At 35.1% G+C, this 23,503-nt stretch overlaps 1 protein-coding gene across 2 annotated transcripts in view; it reads right to left on the bottom strand.

Moving 5' to 3' along the window:
• LOC140437829 (uncharacterized) overlaps window positions 1-21,669 on the bottom strand; it is a 39,540-nt gene extending 17,871 nt beyond the window's left edge. The window contains exons 1-17 of one of the 2 annotated variants that reach the window (XM_072527596.1): window positions 21,384-21,669; window positions 20,144-20,351; window positions 15,033-15,275; window positions 14,209-14,376; window positions 13,972-14,154; window positions 13,676-13,831; window positions 12,824-13,268; window positions 12,404-12,772; window positions 11,904-12,132; window positions 7,411-7,575; window positions 7,046-7,347; window positions 6,290-6,825; window positions 3,648-3,797; window positions 3,317-3,595; window positions 2,836-3,257; window positions 713-1,125; window positions 491-653 (exon numbers count right to left, since the gene is read on the bottom strand). In XM_072527596.1, the coding sequence (XP_072383697.1) occupies window positions 491-653; window positions 713-1,125; window positions 2,836-3,257; window positions 3,317-3,595; window positions 3,648-3,797; window positions 6,290-6,825; window positions 7,046-7,347; window positions 7,411-7,575; window positions 11,904-12,132; window positions 12,404-12,772; window positions 12,824-13,268; window positions 13,676-13,831; window positions 13,972-14,154; window positions 14,209-14,376; window positions 15,033-15,275; window positions 20,144-20,335 (4,415 nt within the window). In that variant the 5' untranslated portion in view covers window positions 20,336-20,351; window positions 21,384-21,669. The remainder of the gene's footprint in view (window positions 1-490; window positions 654-712; window positions 1,126-2,835; window positions 3,258-3,316; window positions 3,596-3,647; window positions 3,798-6,289; window positions 6,826-7,045; window positions 7,348-7,410; window positions 7,576-11,903; window positions 12,133-12,403; window positions 12,773-12,823; window positions 13,269-13,675; window positions 13,832-13,971; window positions 14,155-14,208; window positions 14,377-15,032; window positions 15,276-20,143; window positions 20,352-21,383) is intronic. The other variant, XM_072527597.1, reaches the window with a different exon arrangement.
• Between the last annotated feature and the right edge of the window lie 1,834 nt (window positions 21,670-23,503).

Here is a 23,503-nt window from a genome sequence, read left to right as displayed (position 1 = left end):
GTTTAAATTAATTACCTTATAATTTGATACTTCATTATGGTTGTTCTATTTTTGGTAAGATTTGATCGTTCACTAAAAATTTAATAAAAGTGCCACAACATTGTCACATATGTCGTTTTCATTGGCTATTTATGTAGTTTGAAAATCACTTATTGCATTTTAAAAAAAAATATATACAGGGTGTAATATTTAATACGAATCCCTAAATTAATTTTTCCAAAGCCAGTCTTGGAATTTTTTAGTTTAGCTAATACCAGTCGAATGCTTGATAGTAGTGTACTGTATCATGCAAAAATTAAAAAAATCAAATGAGCCGTATAAACACTACAGTAAAATGAAATAAATGGTCAATTACCCAAATCACCCTGTTAATTAATAAAGAAGAGGAGTTGACATTTTTTAGTGGCCACATGATATGCTCCCTGAGGGACTCTACATATGGTAGAAGTATGTAAAGTTCCTCATGACTCACCCTGTATGTTCTACTTACCCGTGAGGAATAGGAGAATCTCCTAGATCTTCTACATGACGACTCATGCTGTCTATGATGAGGCTTAAAGTGTGCCGAGCTCCGTACCTAGATACACCGTCTTGGGTAACTGCCAATATTGGATCCGCCCGGTAAAGGCTCAAAGACGCAGAATTGGGATTACCTACGAATAAACAGAATCTGTAGACCATTTGGTCTTAATATATTAATTGATCTACTAACCTAGTATTCTGTTCATTCTGAGAATGCAACCGTTCAGTCGGTGAGCCAGAATATGTTCCCCCAGATCGATGGTAGAAGGAGATTCCCTATCCCTGGTGGGAGTCTGTCTCGGCTGATTGGTCGTCGTGAACGCCGCCATTTCTTCAGTCAACAGGATCTCCAGCCTCCTGGTCATCAACCCCATGGTGTTCGCGTTGATGACGGAATAATTGGAGGATAACTGGTAGCGACTATTGAAGGACGAGGAAGGAGAGAACGGCTCCGGGGTGGCGTTGCTGGTGGTGGACGTACTCGGTGTAGATCTAGAAGTGTTACGAGATTGCGAAGTTTGCCTTGTAGATCTGTCGGATCTGTTTGAGTAAGGACGGAGGAAAAAACGCAGGACAGAGGGTCGGCGAGTTTGGCGAGCCAAGCTAGAGCGGGGTGAATATCATTTTATACACGAGTTAGAACAGGGATGCACAGACCGCGGCCCATTACTCGATATTTTAGCGACCCGTAAGCAAATTATCCGACATTTAGGTTTATTAGTTGCGCCATGGCTCACAAAACACGAGTTAATAAACAAGTATGAAGCTTTTGATTGATTTGTTTAGTAACCCTTTACCATTATGCCTGAAAATGCACCCTATTAATTCCCAAAACGATAGAGAAATGACAAAATATGAAAAAAATTATATACAAGTCATAACCGTTGACAACAATGTGGAGTCATATTAGCTAAATTCATATAAGGTTGAATGCTCGAATAAATGAACTTTGATAAAATGAAAGGCAGATATCGAGCACACTTTTCTTAATTTAATCTTGCCCAAGTACTTTCGCTATCTAAAGTGTCATCAGGGGCATCTGAAATAAGCCAAAAAACGTTTTTTTAAATGAAGAAGTTGACTAACTTCGATAAAAAACTAGAAGTTAATGGATGATAAAAGTTTTTTTGTGATTAACGTTTTAGACTTACTTCGTCAATTTTGAGCTATCCAACAAGTGCAGAATGTAATAAACACTTTAATGTTATGTTTATTACATTCTGCACTTTTTTTATCGTTTTATCGAGTTTTTTATCGAAGTTAATCAACTTCTTCATTTAAAAAAACGTTTTTTGGCGTATTTCAGATGCCCCTGATGATGCTTTAGATAGCGAAAGTACTTGGGCAAGATTAAATTAAGAAAAGTGTGCTCGATATCTGCCTTTCATTTTATCAAAGTTATATTAGCTAAAAGTTGTTATTGCAGTCATACTATCTCGATATAATATAAAAAAATTAATTTTTCAGCAAATTTTTCCAACTTTATTTACTTTCTAAATTTATACAGCAGATGACTAATAATCTAATAATACATCAAGGCAAGGTAAATACATACATATATACATTTACAAATGATAAAATGCCGCAAATGACGACATAACTAGACTTGTGTCGGAATAAACTCGTTTAATTTTGAAAAAACACTGCTTGGGCTTGGGACAATATTCATAGCTAGTGACGATTTTAGGTTAATCTTTCGAGAAGCCCTTGAGATCGAAAAGCGTCAAAATTGCCTCAATAAAAGAGACGAAGACGACAGCTGGTTGCAATCTCCTCAATCATTATAAAATACCGTCGGCTTCGTCTATGAGTCCAGCTCTCCATGAGTCAAAAATTGACGCCGGAAAAGCACATCAGGGAATCACGTCACCAACTGGGGTACAAATGAACCGCCTCTAGTAATAGCAGCAGTGCAGTGTTTTAGCGAAGTTATCTGAAGAGTCAGAAGACTCAGATCTCGGAGGTCCTATAAAGATTCCTTCAAGGGAGTAGAAAGCTAGGAGTAACAAAATTCAACTCAAAAATATGTCTATCTAGTCCTAGAAGAATGTTTTTTTTACAAGTACCTAGAACATTGGCGAAACATCATCACGAACAAAAAATCAAAATGTCGCGAAGTAATTACCGTATAGATCATATTATGACACGGAGGTTACAATTTTTATGTTAAGTTTACTGTAATACTTTTTACGACCTTCCAAGATGTCCCGGCGTAATTATTTTAACATATAAAACAATTTTCGCCGAATTTCCTCTTAACTTAAATCCGATTCGTAACATTTACACCGAAAATAATATAAAACATCAACTTACCGACACATCTTTGACGGAGGATACGTCTTTCTGCCGCCGCTTCTCAGTACCGAGTTCGTCAGCGGATTACTGCCACTACTAGTTCCTTCTCCGGAAGGATTTCCCCCGTCAGTTCGTTGACTACCTAGTCCTTCGGTTCTACAACTTCCTCCGTTGCCTTCGCCGTGAATACGATTGTGGAACGTTCGGTACGGTCTCCTGTTATCGGCACTCGATTCGCCCGGCGTGGAATCGCTTATTCTCGTGCCTGCCATCATTTGCCGTACGCTGGACACGCCGCTTCTGCTACTGCGGCTGCTTGCCAGACCTGGGCTGCCGGATGAGTTCCCGAGGTGTCGAATCAGGTCGACGATGAGTCGTCGGATGACCTGTAGCTGCTCTACCTCGATCATAGCTCGATCGATGCGTTCAATGTTTTCAACCTTGAGATTAGAAGATCGCAAATTTAACATTTTTTAACGGTGTTATTAAAAATTCGTACCTGTTGTCTGAGTATTCTGGCTTGTCCTTGAATCTGCCTAATCATCGCACGTATTGTTGTTACCAGCTGCGATCCGGATTCTGGATTGCCGTGCTCGTCCGGATTCCTCGTCCTAGGATAAGTGTGATCCGATGCTACGGCATTATAATTCGGTCTAGGACTGAATATGTCAAATAAATTGACTGTATCTGAATTATTGGCATCAGGTGAAAGGTCCAAACGCTGGTCGCGGACGTAGAAATTGGAATCGTAACAGGAGTACCAGGGAGTGTTGGAACTCTAAAGAAAAAACATTTTAAGACATTGGCAATCTCATGAAAACGAAGCTTACCTCTGCTTGTGGATACCTGTTTGTGTTCGATACCAGAACATCCATAGAACTGGTAATGTTTCTTAATATAGTATCAGATTGAGTCAAAATGCTTGTAAGTCTGTCTGAAAAACTACTTAATATGCTTGACGTTTCACCCGGTCGGGAACTCTAAAAATAACAACATTGTATTCCACAGGAACCGATGACAAGTTTCAGTTAAGAAATTCTCAGAAAAAAACTTTTGATTTCATTGCCTCGTCTATATCCTAAAGAAATAGTCGAGCCAATCGGGGAAAAAAGTTGAAATTTCCTTTGTATATGTATATACTGCAATATTACTGAGAATTACGAAATAAAAACCATTGAACCTACTATTATACAAACCCTTCTGCCTACCTAAAAGGCTGCGTTTTCTCGATTTCTTTCTGAACATCATTCGAACGTGACAAATTGATTGTAATGTTTTCATGTGCATCAGTGCTTTTCAAAACGTAGACAAATTTACAGAAGAAACTAATTTTGTTTTGTATCAAAGTCAGAAAACGGTTACCGAAAACGCTTCATTGACTCGACTATTATAAAAAATCCGCCTCTTATGTTAAATGTGCAATTATTTCGACTTTTAGCTGAAAACTGGTCCAATGTAACAAAGATTTCAATAAAAGAAAATTTTTATGCGCACTAGGTCCTTTAAAAAACTAAATAATGTAAACATATATAAACAGAAAGCGCCGTATATAATACAAGACAAGGATTTTACAAATTAGTATATACCTAGTCATTATTGTTATTTAAAAACTTTAACAATGCTAACAAATGCGATTATCTCTGAGACGTAAAACCTTAACTTAGATATAAAAAATGAAACTTAAGAAAACACATCTGCGATGAATGATATTTAATGACAACCAGTTGTCAAATAAACATTTACATATATCTGCGCTTTTTTTTTCTATTACGTTGAAGTCTGACGGAGACGAACACCTTTTTTCTTACCGTTTTAGATTGGTCCTTCGAGCCGGATTTAAATCAGTGACCAATGGATAGACTGATTTGAATGAAAGAACATGAAAAATATGAAGAAGAATATGAAATAAAATATGATTAATATGATCAACATACGCATAAAGAACGAATATGAAAATAGCGAAAAGTTAGGTAAGGAGAGCAAACGGGACAGGGTGTAGGTGATAGAAAGAGAGAGATAGAAAAAAGGAGAAGTGGTATTATAATAAAAGAGGGACAGTGAGAGAATAGTGAAAGTAGAAAGAGAAATTGGATAGCGAAATAAGGAGGGGGATATGGAGAGGTGGAAAATGAGGGGTGAGATTATGCCTTTATATGAAGAAGAAAAAAATAGAAGACATAATCTCAACGTATCCAAAGCGAACGAAGCATGCGGCGTGAGTATTTTGGACCATGAAATGTGACTATAATGATTATAATAAGAGACTGGTTAGGAGAAGACAAAATGGAGGTAAATCAGGACAAATGGAGCCAAAGAAGGGGCAACGAGAGACAGAGGGGAGGGGACAGGGCAATAGAGAGAGTAAATAGTAGGGTTGCAATTATAACAGGAAGGATAGAGAAAATGCGGCGAGTAACAGAGAGAGAGAGATCACAAAACAAAAGAGAGAATAAAGAGATAGGGAGGGGATAATAGATCGAGAGATGAGGATTAAAAGCTACCGCAGAAGGAAAGACGACAAGAAAAACAGTCACGGAAGATAGTGACAATGACAGGCAGATAGAATAGAGGCGGCTATTGTAACAAAAGAGGTATATAGGGTGAGGGAGATAAATTAATATTAAAAAAATAGTTGAAATTATAGAAGAAGAAGCCGACACTGTGCCTTTGTATGAAAAAAATAGGAGATAAAAAAGAAAAAAACATAATTTCAACGCATTCAAAGCCAACGAAGAATGCAGCATGAGTTTTTGTGCCATGAGTTATGACTATGTTTATAACAAGAGATTGGCTAGGGGGAGACAAAAGGGAGGCAAATAAGGAGAAATGGGGACAAAGGAGGGGCAGTGAGAGATAGAGACGGGTAGGGTGATAAAGAGAGAAAAGGAGGATTGCAATTATAGCATTATAGCAACAGGGATATGGAAAAAGCGATCACAAAACGAAAGAGAGAATAAATCGATAGGGAGGGGATAATAGAGAGAGAGCGGAGGGAGGATTATAAACTCCCGCAGTGGGGAAGATGCGGCCGAGACTCCGCCTTTTTATGAAACAGAATGGCACATAAAACGTGAGTAGGCAAAGAAAATGAATAATACAGCGGGAGAGATTATTTGCAGAATGAGATTTAACTACAATATTTCTAATAGGAGATCGTTTAAAGGAGAACAAATGGATGGCAAATAGAGAAATGGTGAGTCAAAGGGGACGGATCGGAGAGAAAATGAATATTAGTATTGTAACGAGAGGGAGACAGGGAGGAGATGAAGAAGGGAAGAATGAGAGGTGCGAAAGGAAATGAGAAGTGACAGTGGTATAGGAATGTTCCATACATCGAATCAATACACAACTTCTCAGTTTCAAGATTTATAACTCGACTGTTTGTAATAACGGGTTCTTTTCTTAATCAGGACAATCGAAACGGTAAAACTATTATATAACTTTACGAAATTGCAACAATGTTTGTACTTACCCTCATCCTAATAACATTGTCCAACGTGGACTCTAAATCGCGAACGATATTCGCGTACATATCACTGATAGAGCTCTCCGACGAAGAAACTATCGGCGGTTCCGGATGATCGGCGTCGGGGGGCGGCGGCGGTGGCGGGGGATCGTCCTCCGAGTTATCCAGTTCGGAATAATTGAACAGCTCATCGACTCCGAACGTGGAGGAACCCAACGGCCTGCCACTGAGTCTGCTTCTGGTTAATAAGTAGTTAGGAACTCTTCTATATCTGATGACGTTTACTCTAGTGGGCATAAACGCCGATATTCTATGCGAAAAAAATCTTCGTCTAGGAGATGAATTAGAAGTGTATATGGTTGAGTTGGTGGTTCTAGTGTTTGTGTTAGCAACTGTGGCCGGAGGTTGGAAAGACGATTCTAGTCTTTGGCTATCTCCAGAGAGATCACGTCTAAAATCACTGGACATTAAGGGTCGGACTCTCTGCCAGTCGTTCCAGCCGCTTCGGTCGGATGACGAAATGAAACGACGAAAAGGCGAGTCTGAAACCACATAGATCATAAAATATATTTTAAAAAATATACATACAAACAAAATATACATATAAAATACATTGAAAATATACAAACAATGCCTCAGTAGGTCTCAAATAATGCTCTTGATACTATGGCAAAGACACCAAAACAAGACCGAACGCCTGAGGATGAAGCTGAAATATCGCATCAGTTAAATTAATTTTGTTAGTCTTATAATATAGTTTACCTTGTGTAGGACTTTGTTCAGAACCATCACTTGATCCAGGTAACGTAACCGTGGCAGATGGTGGAATAGCAGCATCAGGAACAAAAGCATTGTCTAACGGAGCATTCGATGCAGCAGTTGAACTGGTACCTTCCGTCGCACTACTTCGGGTATCCCGATCTCTAGAAGTTTGAGCTCCTCTCTCCGTACCGTTATCATCTATTTCCGTTAAAAGAAAAACTAGTCTCTCTAGTTCGTTACAAGAATTAGAGTTAGAATTGGAGTTCGTGGCAGCAGAGTCTGTAGACGGCAGTCTTTGAGAACTGAAAAACGATAAGTTTGATGCATAAGACACGGTGAAATATGCTAAGAATGTAATTACTTACCAAGAAAGACGATGATTATGATCGTGGTGTGTTTCCTCTTCTGAACTACTACTTTCAGATGTGCTATCGTAACAAGTAAAATGGCGCCGACCTGTTTTTCGTAAAAATTGTGGATACATCTGTTTGAATCTCTTCTTGACATGCTCCCGGTTGTTTTCGAATAACCTGAAATACAGTTACTATGAATTTATTAACTATAATTATGTGAAGTACCGCAAAATCGTAAAGCATCCTCTTATGAAAGGTTCCGTAAAGAAACAAAGTATACAAATAAATTCAAATATCATGTCGAGGTATTTTCAAAGATAATTCAGGTATTTTACTCAATCGTTTCTATGATTCTTCTCACAGCCTTCTTTCAGTTGTGATCTATTGCTCTGTTTTATTGCATCAGTTATTATGTTTTATTGCAGGTTGAGTGCCACAGCAGACACGGGTGTCTGCTCAGAGGTATCCGCCTAGTATTGGCAGAGCAGACACCCGTGTCTGCTATGACTTCATACACATTTTTGACTATACTTTCACAGTGTCTGCAAATACTGTGTATTTAAATACATCGGTATCTGCTAAGGTAATGGTTTATATGCGACAACTATAAACTCTTTAAATTTTCTTACGGGACTGCTTTTTTTGAAGGTTACAAAATTACTAGTTTTAAAGACAAATATTTACTTTCATAAAAAATAGTATACATAGCAAACTAATTATAATGTGTTTTATTAAAACAAGAAAGACGCATTGGAAGTTTTCCAATACAATCATGTAGTACAAATTAATTCTTTGAAGGTTAAAATTACCACGCCTATCCTGGGCAGCATTAAAAATACTGTTTATATGTAAATATAAAATACCGTATAAAATAGAGACTGACCGTATTTTAAATGGCACACAATAAAATATCTGTACATAAATATACTTTCCGAATACAGTAGTCTCTCTTTATAACGATTCACTATATAACGATAATCCCTCTATAACGATGAAAATAGTAAACGTTGGTTGGTTCGTCATAAGGGCAATGTATTAATTCTTTCTCTATACCGATATCGTTCTCTCTTTATAGCGATGACTTTTCAGCGTTCAATAGTCGATGACAAATGTGTTAGTGTGTTTAAAGTTCAGACTACCTGAGTCACAAGTGGCAAGGTCATTGTTCGGCAGTTGTTTTGTTTTGCGCTTAAGGAATGCGGCCACCCATTCTACTCATTCTTATCACAGGGTTAAGTGACTAGCTTTTATTGTTCGGGCGGCGTGCCTAACTGTTGTTATCTATTGACAACTTTTCATTTCCAGTTTGAGTTGTGTCTCAGTGTGTCAACAGTCAACATGTTTTCGAAAAAGCGTAAAGTGTTCTCGGTGGAGGAAAAGTTATCGATATCTCAAGCAATAGAGAAAGGTGAAAAGCAATCGGATGTCGTTCGCCGTATGGGGCTGTCTCAGTTAACTATGGTTACGATATAGAAGGACAGAAAAAAGTGAGAAAAAAAGAAGTTGCGGAAACCTCAGCACGAAGATTTAGATCGCGCTTTGCGTCAGTGGTTAAAACAGCAGCGTATGAACCATATTCCACTTTCTGGGCCTGTGGTCAGGACAAAAGCTTGGGTTTATTGCAACTGAGCTTGGAATTGAGAATTTCAAGGCATCTGAGGGTTTGCTGATCAAGTGGAAGCTGCGGCACAAGATGAACTACGGGCAAATCAGCGGAGAGGCTCACGATGTTAACAAAAACGTAATGGATGATTGGCTAGAAAACGTGTGTCCTGGACTGAAGGCCCGATATGCGTCAGACGACATTTTCAAAGCTGGTGAGACTGGATTGTTTTTTAAAATGACACCAATCAGAACTTTAAAATTTAAATCGGAAAAGTGCGTTGGTGGAAAGCTCTCTAAGGACCAAAGTGCCATCAATAGTTTGAAAAGCCATTACAGAGAAGACTTTTGATGGAATTGGTTGAGAACAATAGCGATCTTAAACTAAACATTCTTGACGTCATCCTAATGATTAGTAAGTTGTGGGACGAGGTGACGAGCAATACAATAAAACATTCCTTCAAACACGCAGGATGGCTGGAAGATCAAGGATTGACTGATGGTGAAGATGACCTGCCATTAGGCAGTTTGAACTTACTATCCTACGAATCGGAAGAGCTAACAGATTTTGAAGAAGTTGATGAAAATCTAGCTACAAAATCTGGACTTTCTGACGAGGACATCCTACAAGCAGTTCGTGTAGAGGAAAACAGTGACCCGGAAGTGGAAGCAGAGCCAGAACCAGCCCGACCCTAGACCTAGAGAAATCCCTAGCTTTCCCAAAACTAATCACATCTATCGCATACTATAAACGTAATATGTACATTTACAACTTGGGTTGCCATGAGCTATCATCTGGCTTAGGCTAAATGTACGGATTGGATGAAATAACAGCTTCGAAAGGATCTCAGGAAATCAGTGCCTGTGTCACACAGCACATATAATTACGTGCAGCAAATTCAAAACATGTTGTATTGTACAATGACAGCTGCACTGGCCAAAATAGAAACTGGAATTTTGCCTTGGCCTTGTTACAGTTAGTTCAAAGTGAAAATATTAGTATCGAAATAATTGATCACAAGTTTATGGTAAGCGGACACTCTTGCTTACCAAACGACTCAGACTTTGGTTCAATTGAAACTCACTGTGAAGGTAAACAGATTTATACGCCTGAAGATTGATTTTCCGTCATAGTTCGGCGTAAAAAGAAAAAAACTTTAATTTTCACAAAAATGCTTAGAGAAGACTTTAAAGATCTGACACAACCAACTAAATCAATTACAAAAAGAAAAACCAATACGGATAACCAATCAGTGTCATGGTTAAAAATGCAGTGGATTAGAATAAAAAAAAAGATGAGCCATTTTCATTGTTCTATAAACACTAAATGAAGATTTTTACTTTTCACAAATTAATATCATTCAAAGCAAGCAGAAGGGAAGACAAACATTGTTGAAAAATTTTCAACTGGATTGCCTGTACACAGCACCTCGATCAGTCATGCGAGCCAAAAAACGGGATATGTATTATTTACTACCATACATTCCTCCAGTTCACCATTCTTATTTTAGAAATATATCATCTGATGAGGTCAATGACGAAGCTGGACCACTTCCTGATGTAGAAGAAAACAATGACTAATAAACTAGTGAATTTATTTTTGATTTTCTAATGTAAAAACAATAAACATGTTTTGCTTTTTGTACATTCTCTTTAAACTCTTAAAGGAAAAGTGGTGTAAGTCATTTCACCCCTTAAAAACTACCCTAAACATAGATTTATTTGTACAAAAATGTTAGTAGAGTTACATATGTTCTTAATAAATAAAAAAATATCACAAGCATGTTTATAAATGTTACGTAAAGTTAATTATAATATTTCTAATAAAACCTTTTGTATGTCAAAATGATGCTCAGATGACTTACATCACTTTTCCTTTGACTTCCTCAGCTGATAGTTAAGATTTGTCTTGTCCTACTATATTGTTAAAAAATTTATATTTATTACCTAAAAAGTTGGAAAACATTTTAGGATATAAATATTTTAATATTATTCAAATTAGATGGAAATTAAGGACTGGTCGAAACATTTGTATAGTATATACTGTAGCGTTTTTAAATTTGTGTCTATATTATCTATATAATAATATAAATTATGTATAAAGTTTTGTAGCCCGTCCCTATTTTGTTTATCTCGTTAGTACGCATTAAAAATTACCAGGAAATCTGCGTTTGTCTTTTAAAAGGGAACGTAAAACGATCGATAATATAACAAGTTTTGTATTCAGTTTTCAAGATTTTTTTTTGTCGCTGAACAACGATTTGTTTACATTCGAGTCCCCTAATATAATATTGCAAGTCAGGTATACGGTTTTTCTAAGACGTTACAATACAAAACAGCTTGTTTAGATTATTTCTATAGTATGAATTTATATTAACTGAGCATTAAATGCTCAATATTTTATTTAACATTCCTACAGTTCAGATGTAGAAAACTTTTTAGAGTAGGGACTTATGGTTTCCGGTTAGCAATCTAATTTCATCGGCATACTGCCATTTAATTTGATATTTTCAAGTATGGTTTAATCCACGTAAACCCAACCACTGTTTGGTTTTGAGATTATTTACAAAGTTCACTGAAGATGGATTGAATAGTCCGAAAACTTTCTAAACTGAACTTAATCCTTTTGGATTTTTTAAATTTAATTTTAATTTAATATACCACTTACATTACTTCGATGTTTGAGTTTTTTAACTATATGGTATACAGCCAACTCCCGAGAATTATCCCCTTTTTAAGTTTATAAGGTTTAAACTTAATTTTGACTTTGATTAAAATATGAACGCTTTGGCTTATTGGAACTCTATATAACGGATCCCCAAATTTTCGTCATGTGTTTATACTTTGACGAAGCTTACCTTAAAAATGAACACAGTATTGTCTAATTATTTCAATTGCCTTACCTGATTAATTCTGGTCGGTCTGGAGCTGGTAGCGACCTAATTATCGGTAGTATCCTATTTCTAACCTCAGCTTCGGCGTTTCTTTTGATGTTAGACAATAACTCGTCTGTGACCGTTCTATTGGCATCTCTACCTGATTCTCTGGTCGATGTGGAGGGATTCGATTCTAAATTGATTTCCTCTTCAGTTTCGGTGCTCTCTTGTCGATTCAAACCGCTCGGACCAGCTTCTATAATATACAGTTTATAGAAGAAAAAAAGAAAATCGGATAGAAATAAAAATTCAAAACAAATTTCGCTAGTATTTTGTAGTTATTAGTACCTACAGCAAAAAATCGTTGTTCAACAACGCTGCAGCAAATCCTAATTATCAAAGGAAGAAGAAAGATTCGAATGCCAGAAGTTTCCAACAACAGATCCATCATAAAGTGAAGCAGAGAGAGACTCAAGTAAATCCAAGTGCTATTCTTAATATACGAGAAAATAACATATATAACTTACCCCTACTGTCTTCCGTTCGACTCCTCATCCTAAACTCCGACCAGCTCCCAGTCGAAACTCTATCATCAGATATAATAGCGCCACTTTTGTCATTATTAATAGGAAATTCCTTCCTAACAGTCGACGTTTGCGTTTGCGCCGAATTAGTCTTTCCGTCTTTGCTGCTCTTCTTCGAAGATTTACTTTTTGATCCGTTGCTCTTCTTTAGGCGTTTCTCCTTCGGCTCGTTCGCGTCTTCCGCTTTGTGCTTCCGCGATTCCGACGTTTGAGTACCTCTGATTAGGGTGGTCGGTTTTTTTATCACCGAAAACATTCTGCTCGGAGTTAGAAGATTGTGAGCCGATTTCTGAGAAGTGCTAGGAGAAGGTTCTGAAATGGAAGTGACAAATAAGTCGATAATGCTAAAATTACTTTACTTACCAGTCGATGAATCGACGTTTCTTGTGCTACCGGAACTACCGGGCAAAGTTTCGTCCAAAACTCTCTCGGCTGGTGTTTTAGCCGATTGGTTTTGAGTGGTACCACTGGTGCTAGGACCCGGAGTACCACCACCACCACCACCACTAGGTTCGACAGTAATAAGCCTAGAGGTGCCACTATTACTAGCTCTAGGACTACCATCACTGCTATATCCAGAGGTTCCACTACTGCTTCGTCCAATTGGACCGGCGGTAGCACTACTGGTGCTAGGTCTGGAGCTACCACTGGCTGTAGTTTCTAAAACGCCAGATCTTGGACGATTTTGTGCAGTACCACTAGTACTTGGCTGTGACGTGTCGCTGGTACTGGCTTGCGATTCGGACGTTTGGGTACCGCTGTTGTTAAACCACAAATCCGGCTCCATTGGATCTGTACCTCTATCAATCTGTAAAAATCGACGATACTATTAGCCCAGTAGTGTATTACGGTAATTCACTCTTAATTATTAAACAGAAAAATTTTACAAACATATAAATAATTTATATTATAAACTCTAGAATTAAATAATCTTAGTTGAACTTGAATTGACATTGGTAGAGTACGACTGTTTACGATAATTCAATATATATACGAGTACCTAAATAAAAGGTATTAATCATAAATAGAATATTATTTGTTGGGAAATTAAATACATTTTATTATGAGTCTATTTACTTAAGCCTAAAAGGCACCTCATCATAACATCATTCATTTTTACACCAGGAGGTGAGCAATTGTTTTGAATATATTGTTTTATGTTCTATATGGGTAGCATAACAAATTCTGCATATTTTGAATTTTTAAGACACTTACCATTGTGGGAGATCTATAGAGCTGGAGATACCTATGAACTAATTGTTCATATTCTTTTACTAGGGTTCTGTAGCACATCGAGATTCTTCTTTCTCTCTCTGGATAGCTTAGAGAGTCTCTGGGATTAGTAGCTGTGTTAGCATCGGAGCTGGAAGGCTGAAAATGATTTACGACAATGATTAAGGGCAAACACGACAACGTTTAATATCAAAGATACATTTTTTGTAATTATGTACAAGTTTTAAGAGGTTTTCTTGAATAAATCTACGAGGAAATCAAGGAAGATTGTTACTTACTTGATTTTGGTTAGCGAACCGGTCAGCAAGTCGTTGCGTTATTCGTCGTCTATAGGGGCTGGCGTTCCAATCTTGTCGCGGTACCGGTACCGGCGCTCTGACCATTTCCCACCTTGTCAACGGACCATTCGCTATACCCGTTATCAACTTGTGACCTAAGCTATCAAACGCTACATAACGAACCTGCAAATAAAATTGTATGAATACGTAAGTAGACGAGGAATCAAGAGAATTTACCTTTTCTTTTAGAGTGTACGTTGAACGAGTGGCAAACGGATCCGGTTTACTCCAATCCCAGAAATGTACGCAATTGCCGGTGGCTATAGCTAACACTCTGTCGTTCGGATGAAACGCTAAGGAGGCTATGACAGTGTGGTTGATAGCTGTCCATACTTCACTGCCTCCCTAAAAACAAATCAAAATTAAAAGCTTTCACAGCAACTTCACAGATTTGCCTACAACTGTGGAGCAACGGTCGGTGATGGGCAATGAACGACGCTTCTTCGTTTGCAACAAAAGTACCAATACCTATTCGGATTAACTGACAAAACTCCGAATGTTGACTAAGGATCTACATAGCGCACCTACTCGAGAAGCATAATCGTCCACCACTCAGAAGAATACTACAATCTTTGATAATATACTACAACAAACGCACAGATTAATAGAATTTACAGCACGAGAATATCTCAAACGTTCTACGTCTGTCACCACCTGACTATTAATCATTTATTTAGTCTGTAAATAAATTTTAAGAAGAAATTGTACAAATAAATAAAAGTTGTCAATAAGTATTTAATTCATTGTAGCATTTTTGTCAGAACTACAATTAATCGTGTAAATAATTTATAAATTAAAAATTAATTATGATAGACATTATTTAAAGAGCCAACACATTGGATTTTGAAAGTGTATTCAGAAAGGCTCTCACGTCATTGTCTTCTTCGCTATGTACTTGACGCGCGCGCCGATTTTTTTACATAGTAACTTTCAGATATATCTTTTTAAAACAAAATATACAATTCTAACAAATAAATAGCAAACGAATGTGTTAAACTTACACTTAAATCCCATATCCTGACTTGCCCGCCTAGACAGCCTGAAGCAACGATTTGTTCGGACGTCGGATGGAAGGCGATACACCATGGAGTCCTCGGATGGCCGACCAGAGTTTTTATATTCCTGCCGTTCCTAAGATCGGTTATGTAGATGTTATGGTTGCCGTGTGTCGAAGCTACTTTGGTACCATCAGGACTGAACACCATCAGGAAAGTGGATCTGGGTATACCTGGCATCTCGCAGCGCTAAAAATTGTTTATTAAATAATAAAGATCATAATAATTAAAACTATGTAGTCACACCATGAACATGTGGAAGAAAGTAATTGATAGATGGATAAGTGAAGAAACTTTAAATATTCGATAATCAGTTTGGTTTTGTGCAAGGCAGATTAAACAACATATGCAACTTTCATGATAAGGCAGCTCATGGAAAAATAAAGGAATACAGAAACAAACATTCACATGGTATTCGTTAATCTTGAGAAAGTATATGATACAGCTCCTTGATAGGCGCCCAATAAGAAAGGATTTCCCAGTGGGTATGTAAAAATTGTGAGAGGCATGTATGAGGAAAAGGGAGCAACAACTAGTGTTAGAGCCGGTATGGGAGAGACTGATAAATTTCGTATGAGAGTAGGATTGCAGCAGAGCGCTGTGGTTGGTCCTTATTTACTCTCAAGTGTTTCAAGTGTGGATCAGATAACAGTAAAATTACAGGATAACATTCTTCGGTGCTTATTGTATGCTGATAATCTACTGTTAGTAGGAAATACTGATAGAGATTTAGAACCAAAGCTGGAACAGTGGAGACAAACACTTGAAGAAAAAGTTGGAACATTCATTTAACGATAGAGTTAGAGATTTAGAGATGAAGTTTATTGGTGAAATGATTGTGAAAAGTACCAACCTAGTGTCAGCACTACACATTAATAATAAAATAGATAGAGATGCATACAGCAGGATTAATCGAAGAATGAGAGTAGCATGGTGTGACATAAATATTCCAATGAAACCGAAGGAAAAATTTAATGAAACTGCCTTAATGATGTACAGACCTAAATTTTGGGCAGTTAGAAAGAGGAACAACAGATGCATGAGGCGGACTTTAAAATGCCTAGATGAATGAGTGGAGTAACATAAAAAGAATAAAATTTAGAATGAATATATATTATCAGAAATCTAGGGATAGCACCAATTCATGCCAAAGTGAGAAAGCATAGGTTAAGATGGTTGGGGCATGTTTAAACATTAATCACATACTATGAAAAATTTGAGGGGGGCGGGGGAAACGGGAGAGGAAGACCAAAGAAAACCTGAGGGAAGATGCTTAGGAAGGAGATGTCAGCAAAAGGGATTCATATTGGATTGACACTGGACCACTGGTCACCTTTCTTAGAAGAATAAATATTTAGAAAAGCCCATTTTTAAGTACAAATAATTTGTATACTCAAAAATTGTATCCTCACTAGATTTTTTACTCTTTTATTATTCTATTACATATCAATCCATTTTAACTAATTAAATTTTCATTGGAGATATTATGCGAAGGTTTAATAACCTCCCAGTATCTATTTGCTTGCTGAAAATTAGGTCTATACTTTTTAGACATTACCAGAGATGTAATGACACTGGTGAAATTCCATTCCACTCGATATAAATTTTCAACCATGCCGATATTGCAATTCTTAGAAGGAATAAAGGAAGATATTTAACGGTACTTCTTGGGGTAAGATCCCGCTGCTACCTGCCTATATAATCTGGATGTTATCAGAGTTAGTTGAGAAAAAGCTATTACCAAAGTCAGTCACAAAATCCCGTAAGCTGAAATCGCTAGCTCACAAAATACTCGCTTCGCTTATTAATATATTACATTTTGTAACTAAGTAGTTCGCATCGCATTATTATTTATAAATATTATCAAGCCAATCATTTATAGAAATCAGTGTTTCCTAAAACTACAGTTATAATTTTCATATAAACACTTCATTCCTTCAAACCAGCAGTGTTGCCAGTAGTTCGCTTTGAACATAGAAACGACATTTCGTTAAGCAATTCTACTTGTAATTATATATAATAGTGAAAATAGCCCCAGTGAAAAGTGTAGTGAAATATCCCATATCACAGTGTTTTCGGACAGCTATCAGAAATTGCTATTTAATCTTAGCATTAAATCTAAGTTAGTGTTTAATCTGTTTTTCATTCCAGCCCTTGGCTGGTGGTCCTTCGTCCTTCAATTCTTTAAATGAGTTATTGTTTAACCAGACATCCTAATTACTCAATCTGCTTTTTAAAAAGAGTGCATTTTTTAATTATTTCTTTATTGGCTCAGTGTGAAGGTAAAGTATATTATGTAGTAAAGGGAAGATGAATAATATGAATTTGGATATAGCAGAGATTATATATATGTCAAATTATTGTGTACCTAAACCCTATTCATTCTACAAATTCCCAATCGTCAATAGAACCACGTGTAAGCCAAACAGGGTCGTATTGATGTACGACCTATGTATCATATGATTTTTAAAAATATTTACTTTTGAAACTGTTAGTGTTAGAATTTCTTGAAATTTAATCATTATATCACAATTAAACTAAACTCTAAAAAATAACACGACCAGTAAATAACTTAACAATGACTATAACATAAATATAACACAATATATTAACTTAAAAATCAACAGGATACAATTAGAATTTAAAATGATCACAAGTTGGGATCTGTAACATGAGAATCTGTCTCGCTTACGGTAATAAATTATATTTTATAGCCTCTTGACGAATGAGACGGCGAATATCAACACGTGCTCATGTTTACTGATGGGAATTTGGTAAACGAATAAACTTTAACATTATACATAAACATTCAGATAGACACTCAACAATTGTTATGCTTGCTCTCTATTGACCAAAACCAGATACATTGTGAATTCTGATAATCTGCGGATAATAATAACACATCATTTGAGATTTTTTTTCATCAATACATGACTGTTGATGAAACATGAATCATTTGTACATGCCAGATACACAGGAATGCTTTTTCTTGAGATCCAAAAGATGCTATTCAAATTGGTTGTTTAAAAAATTTAACATTAGTCACTAGCAAGTACTATGCAGCCCTATTGGGCCTTTCGAAGCCAAGTTGAGAAAATAATGCCTCTTTTTGTCCCACACTTTTGCAAAATTACACTAGTTGAAATACAAATTATCAACTATCTGTTGTTTTGGCTAGATTTTGCCACTTAAGGTTATTTCCTGATTCCAAACTTTAAAAAAGTACACATTATCACTACCAAAGAAAAATATTAACACTATACTGAAAATGCATAAAACCAATGCACCACAGACCAATTTGCAGCAGTATTTATAGGTTAATATGGGTTCCTCTTATAACAAACTGTACAAGTTATTATTAGACATTGGCAAACAACACTTTCTGCTAAAATTATCAGAAATTGATTTCAATCCCAATATTTCAGTCAATTTTCACATAACTAACTTATTTATAAGTAAGCCTGTAGACAAAGCTTTAAAATTAATAAAAACCAAACTAGAAAATGACAGTAAATTGACAACCAGACAAAAACTGAATGTACCAGCCATAATAAAGCTGTTAGCATTGAAAACTTATTTTAAGTTAAACAATGATTCCTACCAACAAAACTTCTAGCTATGGGTTCTTCTGTATCTTTATTAGCAGATATATGTATTTCTGGAAGAGTTCGAAACAAATAATGTGGACAAACACAATTTAAAACCCATAATATGGTAGTATTATATAGATGTAGATTTCAAAGTATTTATCAATTTCAACTGACAAGAAGAATTGATCAATTTAACTATGGAAAATTGAACTAAAACAATAACTACTATTTGTGAGCGTGTTAATCTCAAAGGAGGATGCAGGTTATATCACCAAAGTATACAGAAAACTAACACACATCAACAGATATTTGGAATACCATTCAAATCATAACATAAATATTAAAAAGGGGATCATCAAATCATTATAACATGGCCCAAAATATTTGATCCAGCAAAAATGCATCTTTGGATGAAAATAATTTATTGAAATATATTCCAATAAAACATAATTACCCACTGTCACGTATAAACAAGGTTTTTCAAAAGATAAAAACAACATAATTAAAAAAAAATGAAACACGGTGGAAGGGATTTAAAAAGAACAACAATATCATACATAAAAGACATCAGCAAATTTCAAAACGCTTGGATCCATTTAAAATGAGTACAACAGAATGTTCTATTGTGTCTAAACTAAAAACAATGAACAAAAAAGATCAAAGAACTGTATTTATAAAATACCTTGTGAATAACAACTTTTATTTGGCTGATTACTAACGAAATATTATGATAAATCAGTTTGAAATTTACATTAAGACAGAATTTATTCCAATATATAAAACATTCAGTAAAAACATGTGATAAGAATATGGTTTCAGAACTAAGTATATTAAAAGGAAAGCCTTGAAGGATGCCAGTTTACAACAAATAATTTTTGTAGTCAAAATTTCATATTTCAATGATCATGTGCAAAATTACTTATTGAAAAGGATAAAAAAACTTGGAAAAGTACCATATCTAGTATAGCGCGCAATAAAAAGATTAGGTAGATTAAAAAAAAATCAAAAATCAAGGTAATACAAAAATCATATTGCTGGGAAGATTGCCTAGGTAATATATTGTCTTTTTATTACTTTTTAAATATTCCTTGACTAAAACATTCATTTATTGCATCCATGGACATATAAATAAAGTCCATTATTTATATGTCTATGATTGCATCAGATAAAGGTACACAGATAAAACAAATTACTTTTTGTTGATAGATAGGGGATTACTATAGATTTCACTATAGATAATTGATAATAGTCAAGATTCTATTACTTGTGATAACATTAATAATGCTGAATAATACTTCTACTTTAAAATCAGTACAAAAATGAACAATTTGAATAAGCTACATTCTTCCTGTATTTTAACATTAGTTTTGCATTTTTTGAGCACTAGATATTGCCAGTGTGGAGTAATCTTTTGTTCTTTAATGTAATTAGTGAATATTTACAACATGAACACAAACAATAACTTACCATTTCACTGAATTCCTGCTTCCTAACAAACTCCTCCTCTGCAAAGAGTTCAATGCCTTCTTTGGATTTGACATTCTTCTTAACAGATCCTAAACTACGATTTTCAAGTCCTTGTAATAGATCTAGGGCAGCATTGTTTACAGGTTCCCTTTTAAACTTAAATTGTAGCAGATCATAATCATCTTTATTCATTTTAAGAGTAGGTTAACTGAAATGTTAAAGTTTGTTTTTACACGAACGATATAAACATTATAAATATATAAACAATTATAACTACTTCATCTTCTTAAGTCTATCAGATTATACTAAGTGGTCAGCAACTAGTATGTTGTGTATGAAAATTGACAGACGTGAGATGCCTATAAGATCAAAAGCACATGTTCAAAAGAAAAGGAAAAATCAAACAACCCACTGAAAATTAAAACATCTAAAAATGCTGAGATACTACATTTTCATGATAAAACAGAACATAAAATGTCAGTTAAGTCAAAAATAACTTACAGGATTTTTTATTTCTCCCATATTAAGTAATTGTTAACATTATTATTTTTGTAATTAAAGTAATAGGTTTTAATAATATATGTCTAAACAATACTGTAATACATGCTGTAATACCATGGTTTCTTCCCATTTCTATCATTAAATTCCAGATACAACCATTTATAACATACAAAGGCAAATAGAAATCTATTGGCTAAATAATACAAATATTAACAAAACCTCTCAAATATATTCTAGAAGTTCTGTATAAGTATAAATATCCCATACCAACAGTGCATTATTAGATTTGGTAAGTATTCTAGTGGTTTCATGTTAATGCAAAAGATGCATTGACAGATTCATTGCAAAATTTGTAACAGTAGTTTTGTAAGCTATTGACTAAACCTTGCCTAACATTAAAATTACTTTTAATAATACATCTCTTATTCAATTATTTCTTCAAATAGGGTTGATATTACTTTAAAAACTACTATAAGCTCGCCAATACACTTCTGCCTACACTTTGCTTCATCTGATAAGAATGGCCCGGTTGTGGTGGATATAGTGATGCTTCAAGTTGCACTCTGTGCAGGTGCGTAAGTTTGTTTCTTTTTTAGCGAGACCGCATTAGTAAAATGGTTAAGTCGTAATAAAAAGACGATAAGAAGAATGATTAATACATGGGGTAGGGCACTTACTTAGCTCGAAATTAACTTTTCTCGGCCCGTTAAGAACGGTAATCGTTAATTAAAGGGCTTACCTAATCATAGGGTCGCTGTTTTGTGTGAACTGTTAAGGGTTTATGGAGTTTTTTAATAACAAACACATAAGTTTATTGACGTAACAGTACGTCCATGTACACCTACTATGAGTACACCACTTTTATTTTCTAATGTCAAGTCAAACGAGGCATTTGACTCATTTGAGATTGAGATTGAACATGGAACCAATGGAACATCTGATTGACAGACGACATGTATTCTGAACAGTATGTAACATCATTGGATATTTTTCCTTTATTATTGTGGATATACTTAAAAATAAAAATGAATATTTAAGATGTTAAATATGACATATGTAAGATGTAATTTTAAATAAAAAACATTATTACTTGGCGACAGTATAGAAACCTATAAAATAGTTTTGAGTACGCTACAAGTTCGTATTATTTTGTATAGAGGACAGCTGTAGATATATTTAATAGCAATCGCCATTTTTTATCCACATATATTTTATCACATTTTAAGTGTTTTTTTAATTTTTATGATAATGATAATATAATATACTAAGTACATTTTTATTTTAAATAAAACCACTTTTGCTGTGAAATAACTATAAAAAATCAATATATTTTTTAGAACGGATACATATAGTATTTTTTTTAACTTTGGAAAATCATTTATAGTCGCTTCGCTATTCCCAGTCCAAACTGTCTAGTGAATTTAGTAATTATTTTTTGCGAAGTTAGTAACTTTTTGACAGCATACATATATATATATATATATATATATATATATATATATATATATATATATATATATATATATATATTTCGCTTGACTCTCGGACCAAAATTGACGCCAATATAGCAGATTAACCAAATTTGATAAAAATCCCTTGGAATTTTTTTCCAAATTTTCCAAAAAAAAAAATTTGTTTAATGTTTTGGTACATGCACTTGGTCCAGCTTATTCCAAACATGTGTTTTTTTCTAATCCCTTAACCCCAGTTTGCCGAAAAAGAGGAAAAATCTAATTAAAAATCTACAGTTTTTTCGATTTTCCGGCAAAACGGTGCATAATTTCTGGCCACGCGTTTAGATTTTTTTAATCAGCAAGTCACCCTTAATCGAAATATTTCAAATTTCGTAAAATCATAAAAAAATTCTGAGTATAGCACAAGAACGAGCGGCCAATTTTATGTAGGAAATATCCATTCGTTTGACACTCGGACCAAAATTGACACCAATATAGCCGATTAACGAAATTTGATAAAAATCCAATGGTCTAGGTTTTTTCGATTTTCCTGCAAAACGGTGCATAATTTCTGGCCAAGCGTTTAGATTTTTTAATCAGCAAGTCACCCGTAATCGAAATAATTCAAATTTCAAACAAAATATACACTTTTAATTTTCTCGAAATTTTCAGCGAATACAGACATCCAAGTGGAAATTTTTCTCACGAACCGTTAGATGTAGGAAAATTGTGAGTATGGCAGAAGAACGAGCGGACAATTTTATGTAGGAAATATCCATTTGCTTGCCTCTCGGACCAAAATTGACACTAATATAGCCGATTAACGAAATTTGATAAAAATCCAAGGGTACCCCCTTGGAAATTTTTTTCCAAATTTTCCAAAAAACAAATTTTGTTTATTGTTTTGGTACATGCACTTGGTCCAGTTTATTCCAAATATGTGTTTTTTTCTGATCCCTTAAACCCAATATGCCGGAAAAGAGGAAAAATCGAATTAAAAAATCTACAGTTTTTTCAATTTTCCGGCAAAACAATGCATAATTTTTAGCAACATGTTTAGATTTTTTTAATCAGCAAGTCACCCTAAACCGAAATAATTCAAATTTCAAACAAAATATACACTTTTAATTTTCTCGAAATTTTCAGCGAATACACACATCCCAGTGGAAATTTTTCTCACGAACAGTTAGATGTAGGAAAATTCTGAGTATGGCAGAAGAACGAGCGGCCAATTTTATGTAGGAAATATCCATTCGCTTGACTCTCGGACCAAAATTGACACCAATATAGCCGATTAACGAAATTTGATAAAAATCCAAGGGTACCCCCTTGGAAATTTTTTTCCAAATTTTCCAAAAAAAAAATTTTTATTGTTTTGGTACATGCACTTGGTCCAGCTTATTCC

Source organism: Diabrotica undecimpunctata, chromosome 3, assembly GCF_040954645.1.
Source record: "Diabrotica undecimpunctata isolate CICGRU chromosome 3, icDiaUnde3, whole genome shotgun sequence".
Classification (NCBI taxonomy): Eukaryota; Metazoa; Arthropoda; class Insecta; order Coleoptera; family Chrysomelidae; genus Diabrotica; species Diabrotica undecimpunctata.
This window is presented reverse-complemented; position numbering and strand designations above follow the sequence as displayed.